Here is a 24,019-nt window from a genome sequence, read left to right as displayed (position 1 = left end):
TGACATAGATCTGTACTAGTAAAATTTCACAAATTATAACTAGAATTGAAATTGGATCCCAGTCAGTGTGAAGTAACTAACTAATCATTTATTTGCAGATAAGAAATAAAACAGGTGAGAGAAATAGATATTTACTGTTGTATCTTCTTCTATATTTGGACAGCAAATTTTGAAATGGACAAGAACAGAATCTGCTTCAGTCAGAAATCAAAAACGATAACTTGGTTAACATGAGATTACCCAAATATAATCATACTATGTTAAAAAGGATGTTCACGAAGTAACAAAAGAAATATCAAACTTACCATCCTCATCCACAGTATGAATGAAATTTCCTAGTGGTCTTTCTAGGCTCAAAGTTGAACTTCTTCCAAAGATGACATCTTTGAAGGCACTCTTGAAAGGGATCGCATCTGCACCAGTCTGGAGTTGATGTATCAAAGAGAAGAATAGATGAGATCTTTAATATCAGGGAAATGCTCGTAGATTCCAGTGACCAACATTCATCTATTAAAATACCAATATGTACAAAATTTTCAGAAGAAAAAAATTACAAGGGTAACCAGAAGAAAACTGAAAAGCAACAACTTATTGCAAAAAGTCTTTGAAATGTATAAAAGAATTGCACAAATCCAAGTATAATTAAGAATCATATCAGAAGCAAGAAATATTTCCTGAAACGAGTTTTACATAAAACTCGTCGAGTCAAGTTGATTGAAACTTTTTTAATGAGGACTAGAAGTTTCACCAAAAATAATAAAAGGCCAAGAGCTATACAAGGAAAAGAAAAAAAACATATAAATAACTTATTTAGTTTGAAATATAACTCCCAGACCATCACTTTAATGTCACAATTCTCAGTCACTAAGGCATACCGACCCTCACCTCATCTTACCTAAAATCAGTGTCATGGAAATTTAGTACTAAACCATCACTTTAGTACTCCCCAGACCATCACTTTAGCGTTACAATTCTCAGTCACCTCCAGTAATGTTACAATTCTCACCACCGGAGTTGGGTTCAGTGTAGATATTATGGTCCATAAGAATCAGATCCTGCTAGACAAGTGGTTCACAGATAGTAATGGAATAGTTTTTGCCTTACAATACAAGATTTGCGTTTGTAGGTCAAGGTTTTCTTTAACAACTAAAATGCTTCTCAGGTTCTCTCTCACCCACAATGCATAGTCCACTAATAGTCATCATTCAGGTTCTTCATGTGTATTTACAGTTCTCTTTTGCTATGGCTAGCGAGCATATCCATCTTTTTCAGAAGATTGGGACCTACTCTGACTCTGAGATGACTTCATCATAGAATGTCACGCATGTTAAAATTCCCTCCATTTCATCAATGTCGTGACTCGTGCTCTTTTGTCTCTTGGAATTTGAAATTGAATTTTACAAGAAACCTTAATGATAGAAAATCAACTGAACTTTCCTCTTTTCTTATTCTGCCTAGAAAGTTGTTCAAGATAGATAGAAACATGTGGAATCTTTAGTCCTATTGACTCTTTTTCATGTAAGCACTACATAACTGCTCCACTGTCATTGAGTTATCTCTACGTGCCATTCTTCCTAGTTGAGGGTATGAATGGTGAACTTTCTAAGAAAATGAAGCTTTATACTTAACTTGTGATGTGGCATTGACAGGGTGAGTCCCAAACCACTATTATCAAAGTAGGTGCAGTTTCACATGGTCGCAACTCAATAGAGACTAGGCATTGTAGCCGTCTGTTGGTTTATTTGAAAGGAGATAATTTCGTGGCAGGCAGGGGTGTTTTCTTTCTTCATTAAGATAATAATGGAAAATTTTTGGAAGATAGAGGCTTACTTGAGTGAAAGATTTGGACATCTATTTAGTTTAGTTATTCTTACTACCTCACAGTTTTTTGTTTAGGTTGCACAATGTTTAAGAACCAAACTAGATCAAAGCCATCAAGTAAACACCATAAGATTACAATTTTAGTCTCATATGGAACTTAACGAGCTGAAACATCAAAGAAATTCAAGAGATAGTAAGAACAATAATCACAGGTGAATATAAAGTAAAAGGCAGCACCTGCCATAGATCACGGAGCTCGATGACCTCCCCACCCTGTAATCCTTGAGGTAATAACACCTTTCTCCTGTTTCCTTTCTCCCATCTCAAGACGTTTCTATTGTCATCAACAACATAGTAATTGTACTCGCATTCAAATCCATCAGACACCGCAATACTTCCACACCATATAAGCTGATCTCCTTGATGAACAGGGCTCAGTAACAACCCTTTCTTCACATTCCACGAACCAAGCAGAGGGTCAGAGCCACAAATTACCAAGCTTTGTCCCCAATGAGTATAGTATGGCAATCTGAATCTCACATTCATCGACTTAGCTCGTCTGGCTCCAGAAAACAATCCCAAATTCACCATCTATTCAGAATTGAAACAGACCCAGAAGAAATTTTCTACACAGCAAAAAACAAATCAATCCACTTAGATTCCAGCTAGATGTAAATTGCTTAATCCTCCAGATTGAGACTCTAGACAAGAAGGAAAAATAAACTAATAGCAGTATGACCAAACCAAACGAGATACAAGTTTACAATCAAAATTCAAAGAAATGAAGCTAAACCCATCAACAAAATTTCAAATGAAGCTAAACCCATCAAAGAAATTTCACTCACCAAACATGAACAACGAAATCGAAGAGGCGGCTGCGTTGGGTAGCAAATTGCAATGAGGGGAATCTCGGTTTCTGGTGTAGAATATAGTAGCGAAGTGGAAATTCAGTAATCACCACGTTCTTGAAGATAGAAAGTAAGAGAGGGATTGATGGGATTGCTTGATATTTTAGTGATGAATGTCTTGTAGTAGTAGAGGGAGATTCGAACGAGTTGTTGTTTGGCGTTTCAATGAAAAGTGAATACTGATGATAGAATTGAGATCTTTCTGTTCTTGTTACACAAATTCATTTGGACAGTTCTGCAAAACCTTTCCCTCGAAATTTTCCCGGAAAATGTTCAGACCCATGTGGACGAAATCTAAAATCAAAATATCAAAATCTAAAAATCACATGGTATGATCAAAGTTGTAAAATATCTTACCTTGATGATTTCATGGCGATTTGTACGATTTTTTTCTAAAATCAGAACAAAAAAAAATCAATATGAGAACTTTTAATTATAACTAATTTTGGATTCCTATGATTCATTTTGAATTTTTATCATGATACTTCAAGTGAAGAGGTTCCAAATGTTGTTGATCTCATAGCTCAAGCAATTAGCATAAGAAGTTCAAATTTTTATATCCCATTGTATTAAACATAATGTCGATGTCCAGATGTTATTATAAGAAAATATTGATGTTGATAGATATTTTTAGAAAAATTAAAAAATAGAAAAGTTGTTAATAAATGAGCATATCAACAATGAATATGTTGGCATAGAAATATGTTGATGGAAATTTAATAACTAAAAGAGAAATAAGAGATTCTTTTCCTTCAGCTAAAAAAAACAACAAATAAATATTAAGGATTAATTTGGTAGGAAAATCCTATTTTATGTTTTTCATATTTGGTTTGGTATCCGGTCTGTTTTTCTAAAATTATTTTTGAATTCTGTTATTCAAATAATGAAAATTCTCAAAACAACGTTTTTATATTATCAGTGTATTAAAATTTTAAATTCGAAATTTTAAAAGGTAAAATTATTTTAAAAAATATTTAAAGAAATATTAATTAATATAGTTGTTCGCACGAGATTTCAAGAGAAATTTATTTCATGGAACTTTATATTTGTATTAATTTTGTGGAAAGTGAATACAATCTCGCTTTTAAAATAAACTATAAACTTTAAGCTTTTTGAGTGATTGGCCTTTGGGCTTATCGAGTAATCGGCCTTTGGGCTTGTCGATCTTCTCGGGTGATCGGCTTTTGGGCTTGTTGATCTTCTTGGGTGATCGGCCTTTGGGCTTGATGATCTTCTTGGATGATCGCCCATTGGGTTTGATGATCTTCTGGGGTGATCGCCCATTGGGTTTGATGATCTTCTCGAGTGATCGGCCTTTGGGCTTGTTGATCTTCTCGGGTGTGGGTGATCGGCCTCTGGGCTTGTTGATCTTCTTGGAGGATCGGCCTTTGGGCTTGTTGATCTTATTGGGTGATCGACCTTTGGGCTTGTTGATCTTCTCGGATGATTGACCTTTGGGCTTGTTGATCTTCTTGGGTGATCGGCCTTTGGGTTTGATGATCTTCTTGGATGATCGGCCATTGGGCTTGTTGATATTCTCGGGTGATCGGCCTCTGGGCTTGTTGATTTTCTCGGAGGATCAACCTCTGGGCTTGTTGATCTTCTCGGAGGATCGGCCTCTGGGCTTGTTGATCTTCTCGGAGGATCGGCCTCTGAGCTTGTTGATCTTCTTGGAGGATCGGTCTTTGGGTTTGTTGATCTTCTTGGAGGATTAGTATTTGCAAGAGGCTTCTGGAGAAACTTGTTTCGTAGGGTTGAACTTAAGTTGGTGTTGATGTTGAAGTTGATTTGACACGATGTTGTTTGATCTCTAGTACTTGATCCTCTGATTCTCTCTCAGTTGAATGCGTACACTTGATTTGAGGAAGCGAAGCACGTGATGATCGTGGAGTTGAAGTCTTGAAAGAATACTTGTATCTCCGAAGGACTTCAGTCTTTAAGGGTCTTCTATCTTCTAAGAGTGCAGCTTTAAGAGTCTTGAAAGTCTTCTGGTTGTTGATGAATTCTCTTTGGACTCTCTAAATGTAGAATTGTTTGTATCTTCAAGCTTGTATCTTCAAAGGACTTCAGTCTTCAGAATGTTTGCATCTTCAAAGGACTTCAGTCTTTAGGTGTGGTCAGCATCAAGAGTCAATGGGTCTTTTGATTGTAAATAATTTTCTATAAGCTCAGAGTATAGAATTGTTGACCCTTACAAATGAGGAGAACTCCTTTATTTATAGAGTTCTCTTCTGAAATTCATAGGCTTGGGCTTGGTCGGTCCATGGGCTGACTAATTGGATTTGGGCCTTATTGACATTTTGGTCAAATTAAGCCTATTTATGGGCTAAATTGGACTTTTAGCGCAAATAATAATATCAAATTGGATCAAAGTAATTTTATTCAATCCAACGGTTACGAAGAAAACATGTGGCATCATCGAACTTCGCCAATTTATGTCTGCAACTTCAATTTGGGACAAATGTCAACTTCTAATTAGTCTCGAATTCAATTATTTGGAATTTCGTCATTAATTTAGTAAATGACGTGGCAATTTGCGATCGGTCCAAAATTTCTCATTCAACAATAGTATTTATCGTCATAAACTCAATTATTTTTGTTAATTAAAATATGTATTAAATAATATATTATATATTATATGATATTACCAAATAATAACTATACAAATTTTTTAACAAGTCCATAAATTAATTAGTAGTAGTTTATATTCAACATAATATTTAAAGGATATCTATAATTAATTTTATGATTTATAAATATAGTATACGTATTTTTAAAATTTGTTTAAATCAAAATTTAATTTTTGAATTTGTTACAAAAATACATATCTAAAAATGTGAAATACAACTCTGTTATAATTTAATTCCTTATTTTGTGCCTACCAAATAGACTCTAAGTTTTCCATTTATGTTTTGATGAAAATTATTATGGATAGATTAAGTATTATTTTGTTTTACTTACAAATGGATAATGAAAAATGATATTTCTTTTTTAGTTCAACTATATGAGATAAATTATAGGGATTAGAACATTTGACTTTTGGAAGTGATATGAAATATGTCAAAGCAATTGGCATACGGACACGTTAACCAAGAGATTTGTGGTTCGAATCTTCCTATTCCTATTGTACTAAAAAATATAATAAGAATTAAAGAAAAATTATTTTAAACGACAAAACCGCTAAAAATATTTACAACTAATAGCAAAATATCACATTCTATTTGTGATAGACCGACCGCGATAGACTACTATCTGTGTCTAGAATGTGATATTTTGTTATTAATTGTAAATATTTTAGTTCATTTTTTTATATTTAAAACCAATCCTAGATCAAATTCATGTATATTGATCATGGTAAGTATTCGTATCAAATATGGTCCAATTGATATTTGAAATATTAACAAACTTGAAGCATAGATTTAGCAAACTCACCTATTAAATAGAAGTTTTACTCAAATATAAACTATGAAATACATCTTTTCATGTGCTTCAACACCAATTAAAAATTTCAAATTTCAATAAATTTAAATGAAAAAGAATGTGATATGAAAATTTAATTCAAACCTAATATATATACCTATCATTAATTGAAATTTCACCTCATCCCACAATTTTCATGAGAAAGTCAAAGGCTAAAAATGGCTTCCAAGCTTTGTGTGATCACTTTCACATGCAACTTGCTTTCCCCATATTAAATAAAAGTACCTCAAAGTTAGGGACTTGCATTTTTAAAAGCACATTTCAACCCTATACACATAAAATTTCTTATATTACAAAACTTGCCCTTTCTCTTTTGTTTTTATTTTTTAAAATGAAAACATTGCTATTAAATTTACTCTATTCCCTACCTTATCTTGTTGGGTGGTTTATGGATAGGAAAAAAGATAACATTTTTTTTTCCAATTTAAAGTGGATAGATGAGATGAAACCATCCATTTGTAAAATTGTAGTTGGTATCCTTATTTACTGAATGCATATATTTTTTGCCGTTATTTTTAAATATAGTAAAGTGAATACAAATATAACAAAATATTACTATATGTCAATATTTATTATTGATAGACTGTGACGTTTTGTCATATCTAAAAATATTTTCAGTAATTTTTTCATTTAAAATAATTACACAATTCATTACATCTTTATAGTTTTAATTTTTCTCACTTTTATCCTAACAGTGTGACAAAAGAAATTGATATGACATATGTGTTAGACTAATGCAGTCAACATATATAGTTTAAATTCTATTTTATTAAACAAAGTTTTGTGATTTGACTTGGAAATTTTTATTATCTTTTTTATTCTATTAATTAAGCTTTTCGGATTTTGATTCCATTTGAGATTGATTCTAGAAGTGTTAGAAGTGATTATGTCACCACATTTAGTCAAACTAATTATTAATTAATTCAAATAAAACCATCTTTTAAAATACTTTGATTCGTAAAATTTAGTTCAATTCGAAATTTACTCATCGTTCGTTTCAAATATAAATTTACCTAATCGATTAAATCAGTTAATTCTATTCTTTTCACTTTTAAATTTGAAATTTATCAAACATAGTTGATATTATAACTTTTTTAGTACAATAATTTAGGGTTAGGGTGATCATCAAAACCTCTAACCTATTGGTCAATAGTGTAAATCTCATGCCAAATTATTCTCATGTTGACTATTACAACTAATTTTATTAATCGAGTCAACATATTTGAAAGGGGTGTTTATGGGTAAGATTTTTTAGATCCAATCCAATTGTTCGGATGGTAAATTTCTTCAACCTAAATAACTTTTATAAAAAAATGAACCCAACCTATCCCCACCATGAAATATTTGGGTAGGGTTGGTTCAGATTAAACGGGTCATTTATTTAAAATTTTGTTATAAACAGAAGCAAAACGTAAATATGTAAAAATTTAATTTAATTATTTTCATATATTAAATTAAGATTAACCGCTCAATTTCAATTTATATAGTGAAAACTTTCTTTTTAAAGTGCAAAGAAACTACTTTTGTTGAAGAATAAATTATTGAAAAAAAATATTGGAATTAAATAAAATTAAAATCAATATATGTATAAATAATTGTATAAGTAACAAAAAAAAATATATTTTAAAGTTAATAATAAATTCAGGTTGGTTTTGGTTATATTAGGTGAATCTATGAACTAGTCCAACCCATAAAATTTTCATTTATTTGAACCCAACCCAACCTAAACGAGTTGATAACCCAACCTAAACCGCACGGGTTGGGCGGGTTGGGTTGGATTGATCGATTTTTTTGGGTTATTAGATTTTTTGAACACCCCTAATATTTAATAATAATTATACTAGAGAGTGAGAGACTATAGTACTCCCAAAATAAGCATGAGGTGTGTTATAAAAACCTATCATTTTAACCCATTACACGAAGTGCTAACTTGAGTATAACTCAGTTAATTAAAGTCTCATTTGATAACGATTTTATTTTTAGTTTTCTATTTTCTAAATTTATATTTTTTTCCTCCCAATTGTCTTACTATGAGTTTCACCTTTCTTTAGGAAACATTTAAATTCTTAGTGAAATTTATATTTTAAAAAATTAGCTTTTAAAACTTGGTTTGGTCTTTAAAAATATTGCTAACTTGAGTATAACTCAGTTAATTAAAGTCTCATTTGATAACGATTTTATTTTTAGTTTTCTATTTTCTAAATTTATATTTTTTTTCCTCCCAATTGTCTTACTATGGGTTTCACCTTTCTTTAGGAAACATTTAAATTCTTAGTGAAATTTATATTTTAAAAAATTAGCTTTTAAAACTTGGTTTGGTCTTTAAAAATATTGGTAGATAAAGCTAATAACACAACAAAGAAAATTATAGATGAAAATAGTATTTATAAACTAAGTTTTCAAAATCAACTGATTACCGAAGAGAGCTAATGATAATGATGTTAGTAATCTCTAAACAATTTGGTCTTTGAATTCTTTAAACGACATTTATATATACAACTTTAACATTTAAATTAAAGTAAATGTTACAATTTATTAGTGAAGTGATTAAGTAAAACAATGGTAGAAAGATTTGAACGACAAACCCATATATTAGTTTGACAATAAAGTGATGATTTAATCGTATAAAATTATTTCTTTTTTATTGGTCCTACTCTCTATATATTGTTATTTTCTTTTTTCTTTTTTTTTTATAAAATATCAATTTATATCAATGAACTTTAGAATTGTATCAATTAAAATCTCTACTTTTATTAATGAATTAATTCAAACATTTCATTAGCATGGTTAATGTAAATTAAAGGGAGAAATGCAAGAATTAAACAAATAGTAGTAGTTTTTTCATTTAAAAAATTAAATTAAATTTGAGTCATTTTGTTCATCTTCCTCTATTTTTTCCAGCTTATTTCGAAAGAATTATATTATGATTTTTCTTGCTACTTCGGTGACATTCTTAGAGAAAATTGATTTTATTCATTTAATTTTGAATTTATTTTAAATGGAAGCAAATAAGATAGCTATAAATCACTAACAAATGGTCAAATTAATTCACTTATGAACGTTTAAGGCTTAAATTGTTATAATTATTATTTCAAAATTTTAATTGATACAACCTCCAAAGTTTAAAGATATAAATTAATATTTGCATTAATTTATTTTTTCAATTTTCAAAATTCAAGATGTAATGAAAAACTTTTCAAGCTTAAAATTAATTGAATTTATCATTTGTTCAACTTACATAGTGCTCGTATTATCGACCTTGTAGTCAGAAGTTTGATTCGTTCGTTTAAAACTTTAAAGTAAATTTATACTTTTTTTTTTTTTTGTTTAGACCTCTTAATTATTAACAAATCTATATGCAGCTATTTCGATTCGACTATCAATTTATCAACCTTTTTGAGGTGTCATCTTATAATGATCAAAGCTTAGCAGCAAATTTGAATCAAAACTCAAAATACATCCAAAATCATTTTAGAGTTTAAGCAATTTGGGTAAAAATTATTCAATTAACATGATATACACTCCCAACTTATTCATCAGCAAAATCGTTCATCGAACCGTGCTGGTTTGGATTGATTTGAAAGAAAAATGTATTTCAAAAACTCATTTTTATTTAAAAACTTTTGATAAAAAGGGATTAAAATATTGAATGGTTGTTAAGCACTCCAATTTCTTCCTAAATGATTTTTAAAAAAATTAAACATTTAAAAATGTATTCCAAACTCACCATCAACCTCAAGTTCTCATTTTCTTTGGTTGAAAGTGTTCCTTTTTCCCTCTTTAAATCGGTTAACATAGGGCTTTTAGAATTTTCTTTTACACCCAACATCCACGGGTAATGTTTTTTTTTTCCCCTCATGTTATACAATATTCATGCGAAAATTTTCCAATATTATCTCTATTTATTGTGTGTGGCACGTCAACGTGCTTTTAATGTGATGTCCATAAATATTTATGAAGACACTTTTATAGTGTGAACAAGAAAAATTTACACCATTCATCCTAAGTTAACAATCCAAGTCATTTTCCTTTTGGCTTGCTAACGGTGGGATAGTTTTGAACAATTTTTGAAAGTTGACGGATATTTTTCTGAAAATTTTCAAGGTTCATGGGTAATTTTTTTACACAAGACCCAAAGGTCCGGCACATTTTCTTTTTATAATTTAACCTAATTTTATCGATTAAGCCCCTAACTTGCATAAACATATCGATTTAAACTCTCAATCAAGATATCACTTAAAAGTTGTCTCAGTGCATGGACGATTTTTAAAAATAATTTTAATAAAAAATCTAAATCAATTCATTTACAACAACTTAGGGGTTTAATTAATACAATCTTAAACAAATGTATAGATTGATACAATTTTGAAAGTTCTTCAAATAGAACTGTCTCAAAATTGTATCAATATTGATATCAATTCACTTATAGCAATTAAGTTTTTTTTTTTTTTTTTTTAAGATTACCTTTGAATCAATTAATTGATGCATTAACAAGATTTTGAAGAAAGATATAGATTGATACAATTTTGAAAGATCAAAGATTAAATTAATACAATTATCGGTTCAAAATTTTGATTGATATTTTGCCCAGAAATAATTATCAGTAAACATTCTTACTCCTAAAAAAAATTATCCTTTTAAGTGAGAAAAGTAAATTGACCAAAAGAATATATTCTTCAAAACAATACCCAATGAAAAAGCACATCTGAAACTATTTTTGACCATCTTATATCCATCCCTATGCTATGTTACAAACATTGATCCATAAATTCTAAATCCTTCAACCATTTAAAAACAATAATCTTAAACCAAAAACTTATACAGTTGTTACATTCAAGTGGAGGCTTAGGCTGTGTTATGTGTTTATATATACAAACAAGCTTCAAATTTGAACAATACAAGAGAATGCCATTTTGGGTACAAAAAGCCTAAGAGTTCAGAACAAAAAGTGAATGGGAAACACAATGGTAAAAGAAAAAAGTTATGCATTTACTCTGTTTTCCTTTTCTTTTTTTCTTTTTTTTTTTTCTCCTTTTTTTCCTTCTCTATCTCCTTACATTTTATGGAGAAGAAGATCATAATACACAAAACAGTGGGAAAATATGCAAGTTTCTGAAGGCCTGCCACCCCTGTGGACTTTGACCTGAAACTGCATCAGCAACAAGTTTCTTAATCAGATGATATTTACACACTTAGAAACCATCTTACAACAAGCAATGCCTCTTTGGCTTTGCTTTTCCTCTACTCTGCTCACACTTTTTAAAGAAACTCCTGCACTTTTATCATTTTATAAAAACCTTGGCATCTCTTGTGTCATCGTCGACACATGTTCATGAGAAAACCAGTAGTCTTCTTTTTGAATGTTACATATGGCATGCGAGAATAAGAAACAGTGTGAATCCCCATTGAGTGATCATGCAACAACGATCAGCACCAGCTGCAAAATCAGTTGAGTCGGTCAAAAAAGTTCACAATGGAAAATTTGGGATTGTTCAATGAAATATATGGGAGTTTTGTAGTTAAAAGACTCCAGTTTCCTATCAGAATCAGTTTGTTACTCACATGGAGATGGAGATGGCGCATCTGATGGATTCGTCGTGGATTTTTCGGGGTGGTTGGAGTTGCTTTTGGAAGGTGGTTGAACATGAGCGTAAATGACGTTTGGCAATGGAGTTAATGCCGGAGCTGGAACGATGGGTGCTGCTGGTGGGTTTACTTTATGTTGTGGCAATGGTGATGGCGATGCAGCAGAATGATCAGGAGATACATTGGGTGAAGCAAGCGGGGTTAAATGAGATTGCTTTCCTTCTTTCCTACCAGACTTCCTCTTGATATATTGACAACCAGGTGGCTTTGCCGTGTAACTTCTCTTAGGTGATGCTGTGCTTCTTTCAGGGGCAGGCGAACCGTATTCTGGTGCACCCTTCTCGGTTGCAGGGGCAGGTGAAATTGCAGGGGTTAGACGGGTGTGGTGGTGGTGGTGATGAGTCGGGGGGTTGTTATGGGGCTGGGGCATAGGAGCAGGAGAAGGTGACCTTGTGGGGCCATTCCCTTCACTGCCATTGAGGGAGTGTTTAAGAATTGAAGAAAGGCGAACTTGCTTCACCTTTCCAAACTCCGTATTATTCAGGCCGAGGTTGCTAGAATTAGAACCTGAGATTGTTTGAGCTAGCTGCTTCAGCCGTCGCATTGATGGAGTATTTCCAACTTCAAGAAGTACAGACGACTGGACAATTGTAGGGGCAGTCACGGTTGAACCTTCCGCATTCCAAAGTTTAACATATAAAATCTGCATTTATAATAAAACAACTTGTAAACACCAAAGATCAAACTCGAGCATTAGCTAATTTTTACAATAAAAAGGCAAAGTAATTCAAATATCTAAGCACAACTCCGTTGAAACTCAGAAATAATAATAATACTTTTTTACTCATCAGGTTAAAAGATATCCAGCTACAGAAAGAACAATAAAAACAATTTGGGTAGCTTGTATACTCATGAGAGATAAATTAAGGTCTCCATCGATAACAATCTTATTTTCAAAACTAAAAAATGAAAAACAAAAACATTATTCAGAGGAAACCTAAATTCATCCAATAATACTAATGCAAATGAGTAGATAGAGAGACACCAAACCTCATATGGAGCCAGTCGTAATCCCGCCTCCAGTTGGCTGGTCAGTTCACTGAAATGTACTTGAATCTGATGAATAGAGAAGTTCAACGTAAAGTTGAAAAGAATTTGCACTTTCTGCAAAAGAAATGCACTCTGTGGCGGGATTATCGTTATTCCTCCGGGGAATTTCAGTACTTCAAACGAAAAGGCCTCTCCAAACATGGATTTAGTAATGCGGAGGAACTGATTCGTTACTAGACTTACAATGGTCGACCTGATTAAACTAAGATAAGTTGACGAGATTTCTGATTCATCAGTATCTGGATCGAGGCTGAACACAACTTTTGTACGGTTTGATCCAGGTAATGATTCTAGAGATAGGATATCCACCTGGTTTGAAAGAGCATCAGATACAATATACATTAAATATATAGAGTGCAAAATCAGCGAGAATGAGAAAGAGTAGATACTTTGATAGAAGGTATGTTGAACTCTTCAAAAATATCCGTTCGGAGTTGCTCGATATTGTCTTCCAGCAAAGAGACCGGTCTCTCAACATTGAATGTTGCCACTATATCATGACCTGGAAACAGAAATTAGTCAGAGATAATATGTTGAGCCACTTCAATTCTTGATAACGAATTTATGTTGACTTTTGTCGTTAATATAACTTCTCGCTGCACACACATAATATATCACGTTTGTGAGATGGAAGGGTAATTTCAAGGAACTACAATGTCAATTACAGGTTTGTGATTCTAAACAATTTTAAGAAGCCAATATACTACTTTTGCTACTATTATTATAATCACAAAAATAATACTGAAGGCGTTAACAAAAACAAGAGAAACTAGAAAAATGCTATACCCTCCCACCCTCAAGTCAAGAAACTGTTGCATTGACATGTGTACCGACCTCAAATAACTTGCAATTTTCAACCATCTAGAGCTGTGGAATCAATACCTTACTTCAACACATGAATACTACATACCAGTCAACCAGGATGGAAATCAAATAACATCATTTTACATAAATCTGTTGAAACCAACTAAAACATTAGTTTATGAACTAGCCATATAACTCATGCTTGATTTTAAATTGATATATGCAACTTAACAGTCGAAACAGATCATTTGAAAACACCAAAACACTATTCTGAATTGTTACACAGAAAATTTATTCATTTGACAAAAGGGAGGGGAAGATAATCCACCAAAACCGAAAAAAAGACTGCAATAAGGCTTTTGAATTGTGGAAGTATTTGGACAAGGAGAAATAAAAAGCTGAGACAAGCCAAATCCAGAACTCCTTGAACTCAAAACACTTTCTACATGCTACAGTTCAGCTCCAACTAAAGGCCAAGATGAATCTCCATGCATCATTATAAAACAACTTTTTAACCCTAAGGCCCTACCAACCAAACCAATATCCAAGGAGAAGTGCGAAATCACAGGTAACTCGCGAAGTTGGTTTATAAAATGGTTGATCCATATCAAATAACAAATATCTAACTTTAAACTAAACAAAGGCCAAACCAGTCGTGAGCTTAATATAGATTGCACTCCAGCTGCATATGGATGGTGCAGGCAGTTTAGAGAAATTCCTTTCTTCCTGTCTTTTATTTGAATGGTGAGGCTTCTCACTTCTAAGGCAAAACCTTTTTTTTAGATAGGAAACATTAATTTCATTGATAATATGAAATTACAAAAATGATCAAATCCAATGCATTACAAAAAACTTCTCCAAATGATCATGAGATTACAAATGCTACAGTTACAAAGAGGATAGACCATTGTGCCTTACATGACACGAGTAAATGATTTTATTCAAAAAGACAAGAGAGAAAAAATCTTAGCATTTTCCATGACTACATAAAATCTAAGAAGTGGGTAAAAGTACTAACATTCAATTAGTCAGAAAAAGGATTGAAAATAAATAATTCTATGTTTATCCAATTTTTGATAAATGACTTGATAAACGTAAACTATACAGCTTTTAGCCAACATAAGAGTTCATCAGTCTAGTTAAACTTCCTATCCTTGAGGTAGGAGTTTCAAATCTCCAACCCATATTTGTTGAACTCAAAATTTTTATACACACACATATATACAAGTTTCAAACATTAGATTTTTCTCTATTTACTTAAGCCAATAAGACATGTATGTCACATGAACTCCGATAGAATAATTAAAACCCTAGAAATGGGAAATTTAGTTGATTCAAAGTTCCGAAAACTTGAAAAAGGAATACATTTTTGGTTGAAACAAGCAATTCATGCTCTCTATATTCTTCTTCCTTTTTTTTTTTTTTTTTTTTAACTTTGTGAGTAAAATTTCTCACCAATGATGAAGACATGTAATTATTTTAATTATGCAAATAATAACAAGCATAATTGATTCTAGGACAATCCTAGTGCAAGCTCCAATGAGCTGCCCCATGTTTAATTAGGAAAGGTGATAATCAAAGCCTGAAAATCAGGGCCTTCCGTTACTCGAAACTAGTGGTTGATTTTCTCTACTTCTCACTCCCACAAACCAAAACGATTCTACAGGCATGCCTCTAGGAACCCAAGAACGGCACAAAAAACTCATCAAATTCCAGATCAAAATTAGCCCAAATCCATCAAACAAACCAATCTAAATCCCTCTAATAACCCTCATTTTCCTCGGCCAACACAGAACCACACACAATCAGCAGGAACAAGCAGCAAAATCTCAAAAATCCAAACTAGATTCTCAAAAAAATTCTCAGATCTATTTACCCCACAAAAGAAACAGCAATCGACGAACCCCTAAAACCCCACAAAGATATAAAAATCGATGAAGAGTCCCACCTCGATACGATGGATTGAGACCCAGATCCTTTTGATCTGCATAATGGAGAAAAGGGGGCAGCCAAAAAACAGCAGAAACGAACAAGGCAACGGACAATAGCAAAATGAAGATGCATCTGAAGCCAATGAGCCTTCGAATCGAAACACACCCACAACAGCATCGGCCATCGGCAACCTGGCCGGACGGCCTGGAGTCGATGGCGGACGGCAGTGGCTGTTCTCCGTCGTTTTTCCCCATCGGGAACAATGCCGGAGAGGTGGGTCAAGGGCCATTCCGGCTCTGGTCCGCTGGGGCTGAGTTGGGTGCGCCCATTATTGCGGTGGAGTGAGAAGAGAAGAGAAGTGGGAGTGAAATTTGAATGTGGGTGTGTGTAATTATAAGACTGCGATGAATATGAAAGATGTTAATTGTCAAAAATCGTCACAGAATTGCTTGGAGATTGAAATTTCTACTCTACTTTGTAAGTTTTTGATTGTTTTCTTTATGTGGGTCATTAAAATTCAACTAAAGATTGGGTCTTTATGCATTTAATTTATTTTTTTTTCTGTTAGGGTTTGGATTGAAAATGAATAACTTGAACAGTAAGTGAACTGCAAATGACAACTCTACTCTTTTTGGGGCCTTTTGGATGGTGAACTGCTCACTTCCCACCCATCGTTTTTAAAATTTAAAATAAAATAAAATTCAAATGTGTTTGAGATTGAAAGATGAAGCCTTTGTGATGTTTGATTTCTTGGTTAGTTGTAATAATATTTTCTAGTTTGATATTTCAAGAGAAACGTTACCAACAAAACAATTCACTTGAAAAATAATGAATAAAAAAGTTACATTTTTTTTTAACTTCAAAAATCAAAACCAAAACAGCAAAAAGATAAACTAAGGAAATGTTTCGTGGACACGACGTTGAGTTATAAATTCTGAAGTTAATACATTGAGTTAAGAAGTTTATATTTTAAGGTCCATAATTATAAAATAGAGTTTTTCGATAAATGTGTAAATATTATTGAAATTAAGTTATTTAACCTATCAATTTTGGTAGTAAGGAGTTGATAAATTATAAAATCGATATTTTTTTAGTTATGTAGTCTATAGAATTGTAAAGTCTTGGAGCAATTGATAAAGTATAAGATTGATGTTTTTTAATTGTGAGACCCACAAATTCCTTGGGTCAGTTAAGGAGTGGTGTTCACAACTCCTACTCTCCAACTCCCACTTCTCAACTCCTTAGGCCAAACACACCATTGAAATTTAAATGTCAAATAGGAACCGTATGGATGAAACTATTACTTTGAAGAGCATCAATAAAACCTACTTTAGGAGATCTAGACATTTTAGTTTCTTCCCATTATTGTATTTATTTTGTATAGTTTTATGAATAGAAATGTGCGTATTATTGTAGTTGAATTAATTCTGAGAAGATTTTTGGGGTATGGGATGGAATCACTTCAATCTAAATTGTTTAATTTGGGAAGAGCTAGATTCTAATTATAATATTAAGTTTGGAATAAAAAAAATGACAATTTATTTTTGTTGCTTTGAACATGATTAATTTGAAACTCAAATATTTTTTTATTTAAATATGTTAATATTTTAAATACTACTTTCTTAAATTATAATATGAGATAGTCTAAAATAAACACTTCTTATCTTAAAAACATGGCCTTGGTTTAATTAGCATGCATTGCCTTGGAGCCTGAGGTTGAGACTAACATGTCCCATTCTTAGAGTCTATTCTTGGTTGGTAGGCTTGAATCTAACGCCCCCGTGTCGCCTGATCCAGCTCTTGAGAGTCATATTTCTAAAAGAATAAAGGAAATCTAAATTATTTTCCTAAAAGAATGAAAAAAACTCAGGTATAGTCTCCACTATACATAAAATATGACACTTCCACATTAAGATAATCTTCTTCCCTAAAAAGCTTTCTCTAACCTTTGTTAAAAAATAATTTAAGTATGAGAATGTCTACGGCAAGCATTAGTCCAATGTGTTATTCTAATTGTTTTGTTGATGATCTCTTCCCTAAAATAAAAATTTACTGTCAGTGACAAATGAAGGTAAATGAATTTTTTTGGTCAAATTTTGCCATCAACAATTCTAAATTTGAAATGTCGATCTACTTTTCTTTTCTTTTTTAATATAGTGGAAGAAGGTCAAAAGGAAAGATGAATGGAAGAAAAGGAAAAAGAATGAGGAGGATAAAAAAAATAAGAAGAAAACGAAAAAAAAAATATAAATAAATTAAAACTATTGTTGGCAGTCAGTTGCCAACCATTGACATGATGAAGAAAAAATAAAGGAGAACATTGGGAATGAAAAAAAGAGGGGAATGGGAAGGCATTCGTGGGATGAATGACCCAAATTTGGAGGAGGGGAGTTGCCCTACGTTTTTAAAAATGAGGTTTTTTGACCCTTTGCTAACATCAAATTTGATGAAATTTCTTTCGTACATGCGGATTATCCTCTCGCTCCCCTTTTTCATTCTCCTATCTCCTCTATTGCTCTCTTGCTCATTTACCTCTCTCACACATCTTGCTCTCCTCTCTCTCCTTTCTCTTACGATCTTGTTCTCTGACTCAATCTTTCGCTCTCCGCTTATTGTGCAACATAAACTGAATGGAGAGAGAAAGGTCGTTGGAGCTGGGTATGTGTATGGAGAAGAAAGCAAATGAAGGAGACATGAAAATAAGGAAATCGGGAATGAATGGAAGTACCGTTGAAAGAGAGGGAGATGAAAAAAATATAACAAATGAAAAGATGGAGAAGAAGGGGAAAAAAAGAAAGAAGAAAAGAAAACGAAAAAGGAAAATGGAGGAGGGAAAAATCTAAGAATAATTTTGTAAATTTGCATAATAATGATGTAAACAAAAGGTTAAAGTTCTCAAGTTCTAAATAGCGGGGTAAAAATCATTTTAGACTTGAGATTTTGGTCTTTTAATCAATTATCTCAACGAGAATGGACAGAAAGAGAAAAAATGTTTAAGAAGTATTTTTTTATCTATACTATCTAAAATGGGCTATGAGTAAGAAACTTTTGATTTCCTCTTTTACCTCTAAGAATATTTTACGTAATTTCACACTAAAAAGTAATAAAAAGATAAAATCTTAAAAGAAAATCATTTCCACTATTTTTTTTAGCAACACACGTAAAAAGAAAAAAAATTAAAAATTATCTTTAACTAATATATACTAAAAACAAATCACATACTATCTCTAATAATCTCTACTTTACATTGAATAACAGAAAAAATATTTTTAAGTTCATATTTGGTAAATGATATTTTGATTTAAATTAAATTTGTAGCCGCACTCAATTTATCTTTAATTTTAAAATTTTGATTTTTTTAATATTCACGTTAATTTTTTTTAAATGATCTACCATCACACATTAACCAATTCAAAATAAATTATTTATTCTTGATTTTAAAATTATGTTGACATTAAAAACATTTTTTTAATATCCAACTGACACATTAACTAATTCAAAAGGTTTAATTCAAAATAAATATTCCACATGTAATTAAATATAATTCGACGTCTATATAAACCCACCTATCTTTCAATCTTCCAATTCTCAAATCTTTCCTTTCTAATATTTCAATTTTAGTTCTCCATTATTTTCAAGGTTAAACAATAAATGTATACAAGGTCAAAGTGATTTAATGTTATTCTTATTTTTAAATGTTTTTGTAAATTTTTTTTTCTTTTTTTGTTTTTATTGATTATTGTAGTGACATGAGGGTTGAAGACTGTGGTTGGGCTTGAGAAGAAGATGAACAAAGGATTCAAAGGTTTCTTAGGGTTTCTTCTTTTATTTTAATCCCATATTTCTTTTTATTTAAAATATAATAATTAATTTTATTTAGTGACAGTTAATAAATGTCATAAATTTGTGGCATTTTAAAACTATCATAAAATATTAAAGTTCCTAAGTTTACATTTTTTCTCACAAAAAAAAATGCACATTTTTCACATTTACGATCTTTTTTCAATCACCAACCACAATTTGGCTATAATATTGTGTCATTGAAACTCATATTTGTTGCCGTGATAGATCCTCACACATCAAAGATGGTGGATAAGAAGACATTCTCACATATTGACAATGGTGGAGAAAAAGATCATTACTTTTAAGGTTAACTAATTTAGTGGTTCGTACTCTTTTATTTCTTTATTTTTCACTTTTTAAGGTTTAATTCAGTGAGTATATATATATATATATATATATATATATATATATATATATTTTGCTATTTTTAATTTTGTTGTAGATGTGATTCATATGTTTAAGAAAAACCATAATATTTTATGGTTTTTCATCTACATAAAAAAACCAACAATAGTGTTGTTTGAAATAAAGTTTGTGCAAATGAAAATAATATTTTTGGGTTTTACAAATAGAAAAAATATTATATTGGCTTAAATTAAAAATAAAAAATAATAGAAAGGTCACGACATTAAAAAAAAAAATAGAAGAAATTATTTTAGTTTAAATTAAAGATTGAAATTATGAAGATAATAAAATTATAAAAATCAAAATAAAAAAATCCCCTTAAATTTGATTCTCCTAATTTGATCTAGATTCAGTTTTAATCATCACGTCATATATTTATTATTAAATTCTATTTTTTTTTAATTATATGTTATTTTTTAATTTTGAAAAAATATCAGTTTTCATTTTAACCACATACTGATTTATTTTTAGTTCAAAATAGAATCTACTTTAATAACTTTTTTTTTCACAAATTTTTTAAATTAATGTTGAAAATTTATTGTAAGGCAACTCCTCCTCTTATTTTTTTTAATCTATATATAAATATATAAATATATATAGATTGTTTTGATTATTTTATTATTATTTAGTATTAAAAATCTAAAATTTTATAATTATTTATGTAAAATAGTAAATATTTAATACTTTTTATATTTGAAATTTTATTTATTTCTTGCTTAAAGTCTCTTTCAATATTTGTATTTCAACTTTCGGTTTATGATTTGTAAGTTTTGGACAACAATATCTTGAAAAGATATAACATTTTTTTCTTCTTTCTTAAAAAATATAAATAATCATAATATAATATAAAAATAAAAATTATGTTTTAAATTAGTTTTTTTAGATTCTGTTTTGGTATTTAATATATAATCAATAATTTAAGAGTTGTTTATACTAAAAAGAAAATCACTCATCTAAATTCACTGAAACGTTTCTCTACAAAATCAATTTATAGAAGGTTTATACAAATAAATTTTAGATTAAAAACTAACAATTTCATCTTTTTTTAAAAAAATAATATATAAACATTATAATTTAATTTAAAACTACAATATGATCCACGCGTTTGATTACTAGTTCTATAAAAATATTGAAATATTTTTTATTTTTTAAAAAATTAATTATTGAAAGATTATTTTTAACTAAAAAATAGGTGCTCATCAACTTTCTATTAGAAATTGAAAACCTAACGAATGGACCTAAATACAACGAAATCTAAATCTCAGGGATCAAATGAGTAATTTTTTTCTTTTAAAAAAACAATAAGTAATTTTAGTTTAAATGAAATAAATGGTAGATGCGAGATTCAAAATATCGATATTCTGATTTTATGAACATATCAACAATATCGATGAAAATTTTGGAAAATCTTATAGAGATTAATTAAAATTGTTATAATTAGTTAATGAAATTTTTATTTTTGCTCAATTAAACTATAATTGACCATTGTTATTCATCATTTATATAAAGAAAGGTAACATTTAGATGAATATTGTAAAATATATGTGTAAATGTTTATGCGAGAACAAAATTTTTAAAAGAAATGAAAAAATAATACAAAATAATATCAAATATTGATAATTAATTACAAAATTTAAGGACATAAAATATTGAGTTTTTTTTGTACGAATGACTTTCTCCCAAGCCCTTTTATGTTTTATGCTCCACCCCCACGATCTTATGAATTCTAACCTTTTGCTTATGTCAGAGGGCACTTTCAGCCTTTCCAATGATGTTAGGCTCAAGATGAGATCCCAACTTGACTCTTTTTTCAAAGCCCAAACTCCCGATGCTAACATAATAATGCGACAAAGAAATTTAAGGGAAGTAATGATATATAGTTGGGGATGACTCAACAGCCTGATTGCTTTGCTGAAGCCCTAACCCGATTTCAAATATGCAATGGATGATATTACCCGTGACATCATGACAGTGGCAGTCGTCTCAACCCAACTGTGCCTTTTCCTTGACCCAATACCATGACCCAGCTCAACGTCAGATTCAATTTATTATTAATATTAAAGAAAAAAAACATTTTTTCTTTAATATTAAGATGTTCAAATAGAATTATAGTTAAAAGTGATACAACAATTAACAATCCTTATTCCTTATAACTTGGGTATGAATTGATTTGTTTTCTCTAAAAATTTATAAGCTATTTGAACATTTAACTTTGTGGGATTTATTTTATCTTTTCTTTCCTTTTTTTTTTTAAAAAAAAACACATTATTTAAAAACAAAAGCATTAAACTAGGTAGTTGGCATGTCCTCGACCAGACAACAAAATTAATTTCACTTGTCACCTTAAAAATCAGACAAAAAAAAAAAAAAAAAATCTTCTGATATTATTTTTTCCAAAGGTGAAAAAGTTGAGAAAGTGTGGGTCGTTTCATTTTTTCAGTATAGTCCTAATATTTGGGATTTTTCTAATAAAAAAAGGAAAAACTAATATGTTTAAAAGTCTTTGAAAAATTAATTTTTTTTAGAAAGTAATTACCCTATAAGATTTAAATTAAATGAGTTTTATATCTAATGAAACTTTAAATCTTCAAATTTGTATATAGTATGTTCATAAAATTTAAAATATTCGAAAGTTTAACACCAAATAAATATCAATTTAGAAATATATTTTAACTTTAATTTAGTATTTACTATCTAAAAAGATCGAATTTAATAATTAATGCTTTAACATGATTTTTTTCTATGGAATAAAAATTGAATTGTATACTCTATTACATTCCTTGATCTCACTCTCTCTAACATAACATAAAATTTAGCGTAGAATAAACTTAGTAGACATTAATTTTAAAATTACACCTTAAATAAAAACTTATTATTGTTTTCTTAAATGACTAAATTATATAAATACTCCATAATTTTGGGTAGGTTCAATTATTCAAAGTACCAATATGAATTATGAACCACATTTTGGAGAGTAAAGAAGAAGAGCACAAAGAAGAATGCAAGAAAAACCCATTTGTATATAAGGCTAGAAAGAATTCTTGCTACCCCTAGACACACACACAGGGTAATTTCGAAATATTCTAGAAGAGGAGAAGAGAATAAACACTAAAAAACTTTGTAAAATTGTATAGAATGGGGAAAAGAAGAATTACATTTCAATAAATTACCAATTTTTTAATTTTCTCATTTATGGCCATTACATTGTGTGGAGTGGTACATCCTATACTTAATTCTAGGAATTTGTTGATAGTTAGAATATATTCAGAGACCAGGTCGACTGATTTGATATAGTTGAAATAACTGAAGTTTGAGTTGTTCGATCAAGTAAGGGAAACTCTCCTGATGGTTGGTTGGGTAACAAAAATATTGTATTTAAAGCCCTCAAGGAGCCGTATGAGGTGAAAATCTGCTTTAGGTCAAATGAGCATTCTGAAGAGTGAATATCTCTCACAAATTTTGTTTTTTTTGGTAGTTTTTAAAATTTGTTAAGTAATTTTGTTGGGGTTTGGTTATTATTTTTGCGTATGTTCTTATATACTAAGGATGGTTTAAATACAAATCATTCATGTTGCTTTTTTTAAGAAAAAAACAATATCTTCTACCTTCATCCATGTGACATTGACAAATGATCGATTTTATCTTCTCTATATATGTAACATTTTAAGATTTATTCTACCATTGTTTATGAAAATGGCATTGCTTGATCATTTGATCATTGAATTGACATTCTCAAAATGAATTCAAACTTAAGTAGGTATGTATTGTATTTTTTTTTACTAGAGTTTATATAGATTAGTTCGAGGTGTTTTTGAATACTAATTTGAGAGGTTTCTAAATCGATGATGATTGGAATGAAAGATGAATTGAAAACTTGAAAAGAATTAGTATTTCTATGAAAGAGTTGTAGTAGGGTAGACAACATGAGAGGTTGTGAAGGAGAAATGGTGAATTTGGTGGTAGTGAATCTAGTGTGTATAGTATGCACCCTGGGAAGTCGAGAATAAGTTGTTTAGATTTTGACCTGGACTTTAGGTTTTTAATATAGAGTATTTGTGAGATTACTTTTTATTACATAGTATTTTGCTTTTTGCATGGTTTGAATGATTTAGCCCCAAGCTATGTGTGGG

General features: G+C 30.4%; 2 protein-coding genes across 5 annotated transcripts; both read right to left on the bottom strand.

The window, feature by feature from the left end:
* Positions 1–43: 43 nt before the first annotated feature.
* Positions 44–3,300, bottom strand: LOC150029968 (4-alpha-glucanotransferase DPE2-like). Of its 4 annotated transcripts, none has more exons than XM_090310211.1 (5): positions 3,087–3,300; positions 2,667–3,023; positions 2,059–2,447; positions 306–423; positions 44–191 (listed from the first exon to the last, which is right to left on the bottom strand). In XM_090310211.1, exons 3-5 carry the CDS (start codon positions 2,410–2,412, stop codon positions 85–87), a joined length of 579 nt encoding a protein of 192 aa, XP_090166337.1. In that variant the 5' UTR covers positions 2,413–2,447; positions 2,667–3,023; positions 3,087–3,300; the 3' UTR covers positions 44–84. The 4 variants fall into 4 exon arrangements, 3 of the variants coding, with proteins under 3 accessions (XP_090166337.1, XP_090166339.1, XP_090166338.1); XM_090310213.1 differs by having other exon boundaries at positions 2,667–2,973; positions 3,087–3,268; XR_016527231.1 differs by having other exon boundaries at positions 155–191; positions 306–507.
* A 7,877-nt stretch (positions 3,301–11,177) lies between these two features.
* On the bottom strand, positions 11,178–16,234 carry LOC120073837 (uncharacterized). Its single transcript, XM_039026710.2, has 5 exons — positions 15,658–16,234; positions 13,295–13,407; positions 12,846–13,214; positions 11,772–12,498; positions 11,178–11,646 (listed from the first exon to the last, which is right to left on the bottom strand). The coding sequence occupies exons 1-5, from the start codon at positions 15,893–15,895 to the stop codon at positions 11,573–11,575; spliced, it is 1,521 nt and encodes a 506-aa protein (XP_038882638.1). The 5' UTR covers positions 15,896–16,234; the 3' UTR covers positions 11,178–11,572.
* Positions 16,235–24,019: the final 7,785 nt, after the last annotated feature.

This window comes from Benincasa hispida, unplaced genomic scaffold, assembly GCF_027475165.1.
Source record: "Benincasa hispida cultivar pf3 unplaced genomic scaffold, pf3_genome.v1.1 HicScf741, whole genome shotgun sequence".
NCBI classification, from domain to species: domain Eukaryota; kingdom Viridiplantae; phylum Streptophyta; class Magnoliopsida; order Cucurbitales; family Cucurbitaceae; genus Benincasa; species Benincasa hispida.
The sequence above is the reverse complement of the archived record's forward strand: the minus strand, read 5'-3'. Positions and strand labels throughout refer to the sequence as shown.

Bases quoted from the DNA above. Each gene is read 5' to 3' on its own strand.
- LOC150029968 (XM_090310211.1), bottom strand. From the start codon at position 2,412: ATGGTGAATTTGGGATTGTTTTCTGGAGCCAGACGAGCTAAGTCGATG. The intron at 424-2,058 runs GTGCTGCCTTTT...CATCAACTCCAG, and splicing joins AGCTCCGTGATCTATGGCAG to ACTGGTGCAGATGCGATCCC. The intron at 192-305 runs GTAAGTTTGATA...TGACTGAAGCAG, and splicing joins TCATACTGTGGATGAGGATG to ATTCTGTTCTTGTCCATTTC.
- LOC120073837 (XM_039026710.2), bottom strand. From the start codon at position 15,895: ATGGGGAAAAACGACGGAGAACAGCCACTGCCGTCCGCCATCGACTCC. The intron at 13,408-15,657 runs GTGGGACTCTTC...TTCTGTTTCCAG, and splicing joins TCTCAATCCATCGTATCGAG to GTCATGATATAGTGGCAACA. The intron at 13,215-13,294 runs GTATCTACTCTT...CTTTCAAACCAG, and splicing joins TCAACATACCTTCTATCAAA to GTGGATATCCTATCTCTAGA.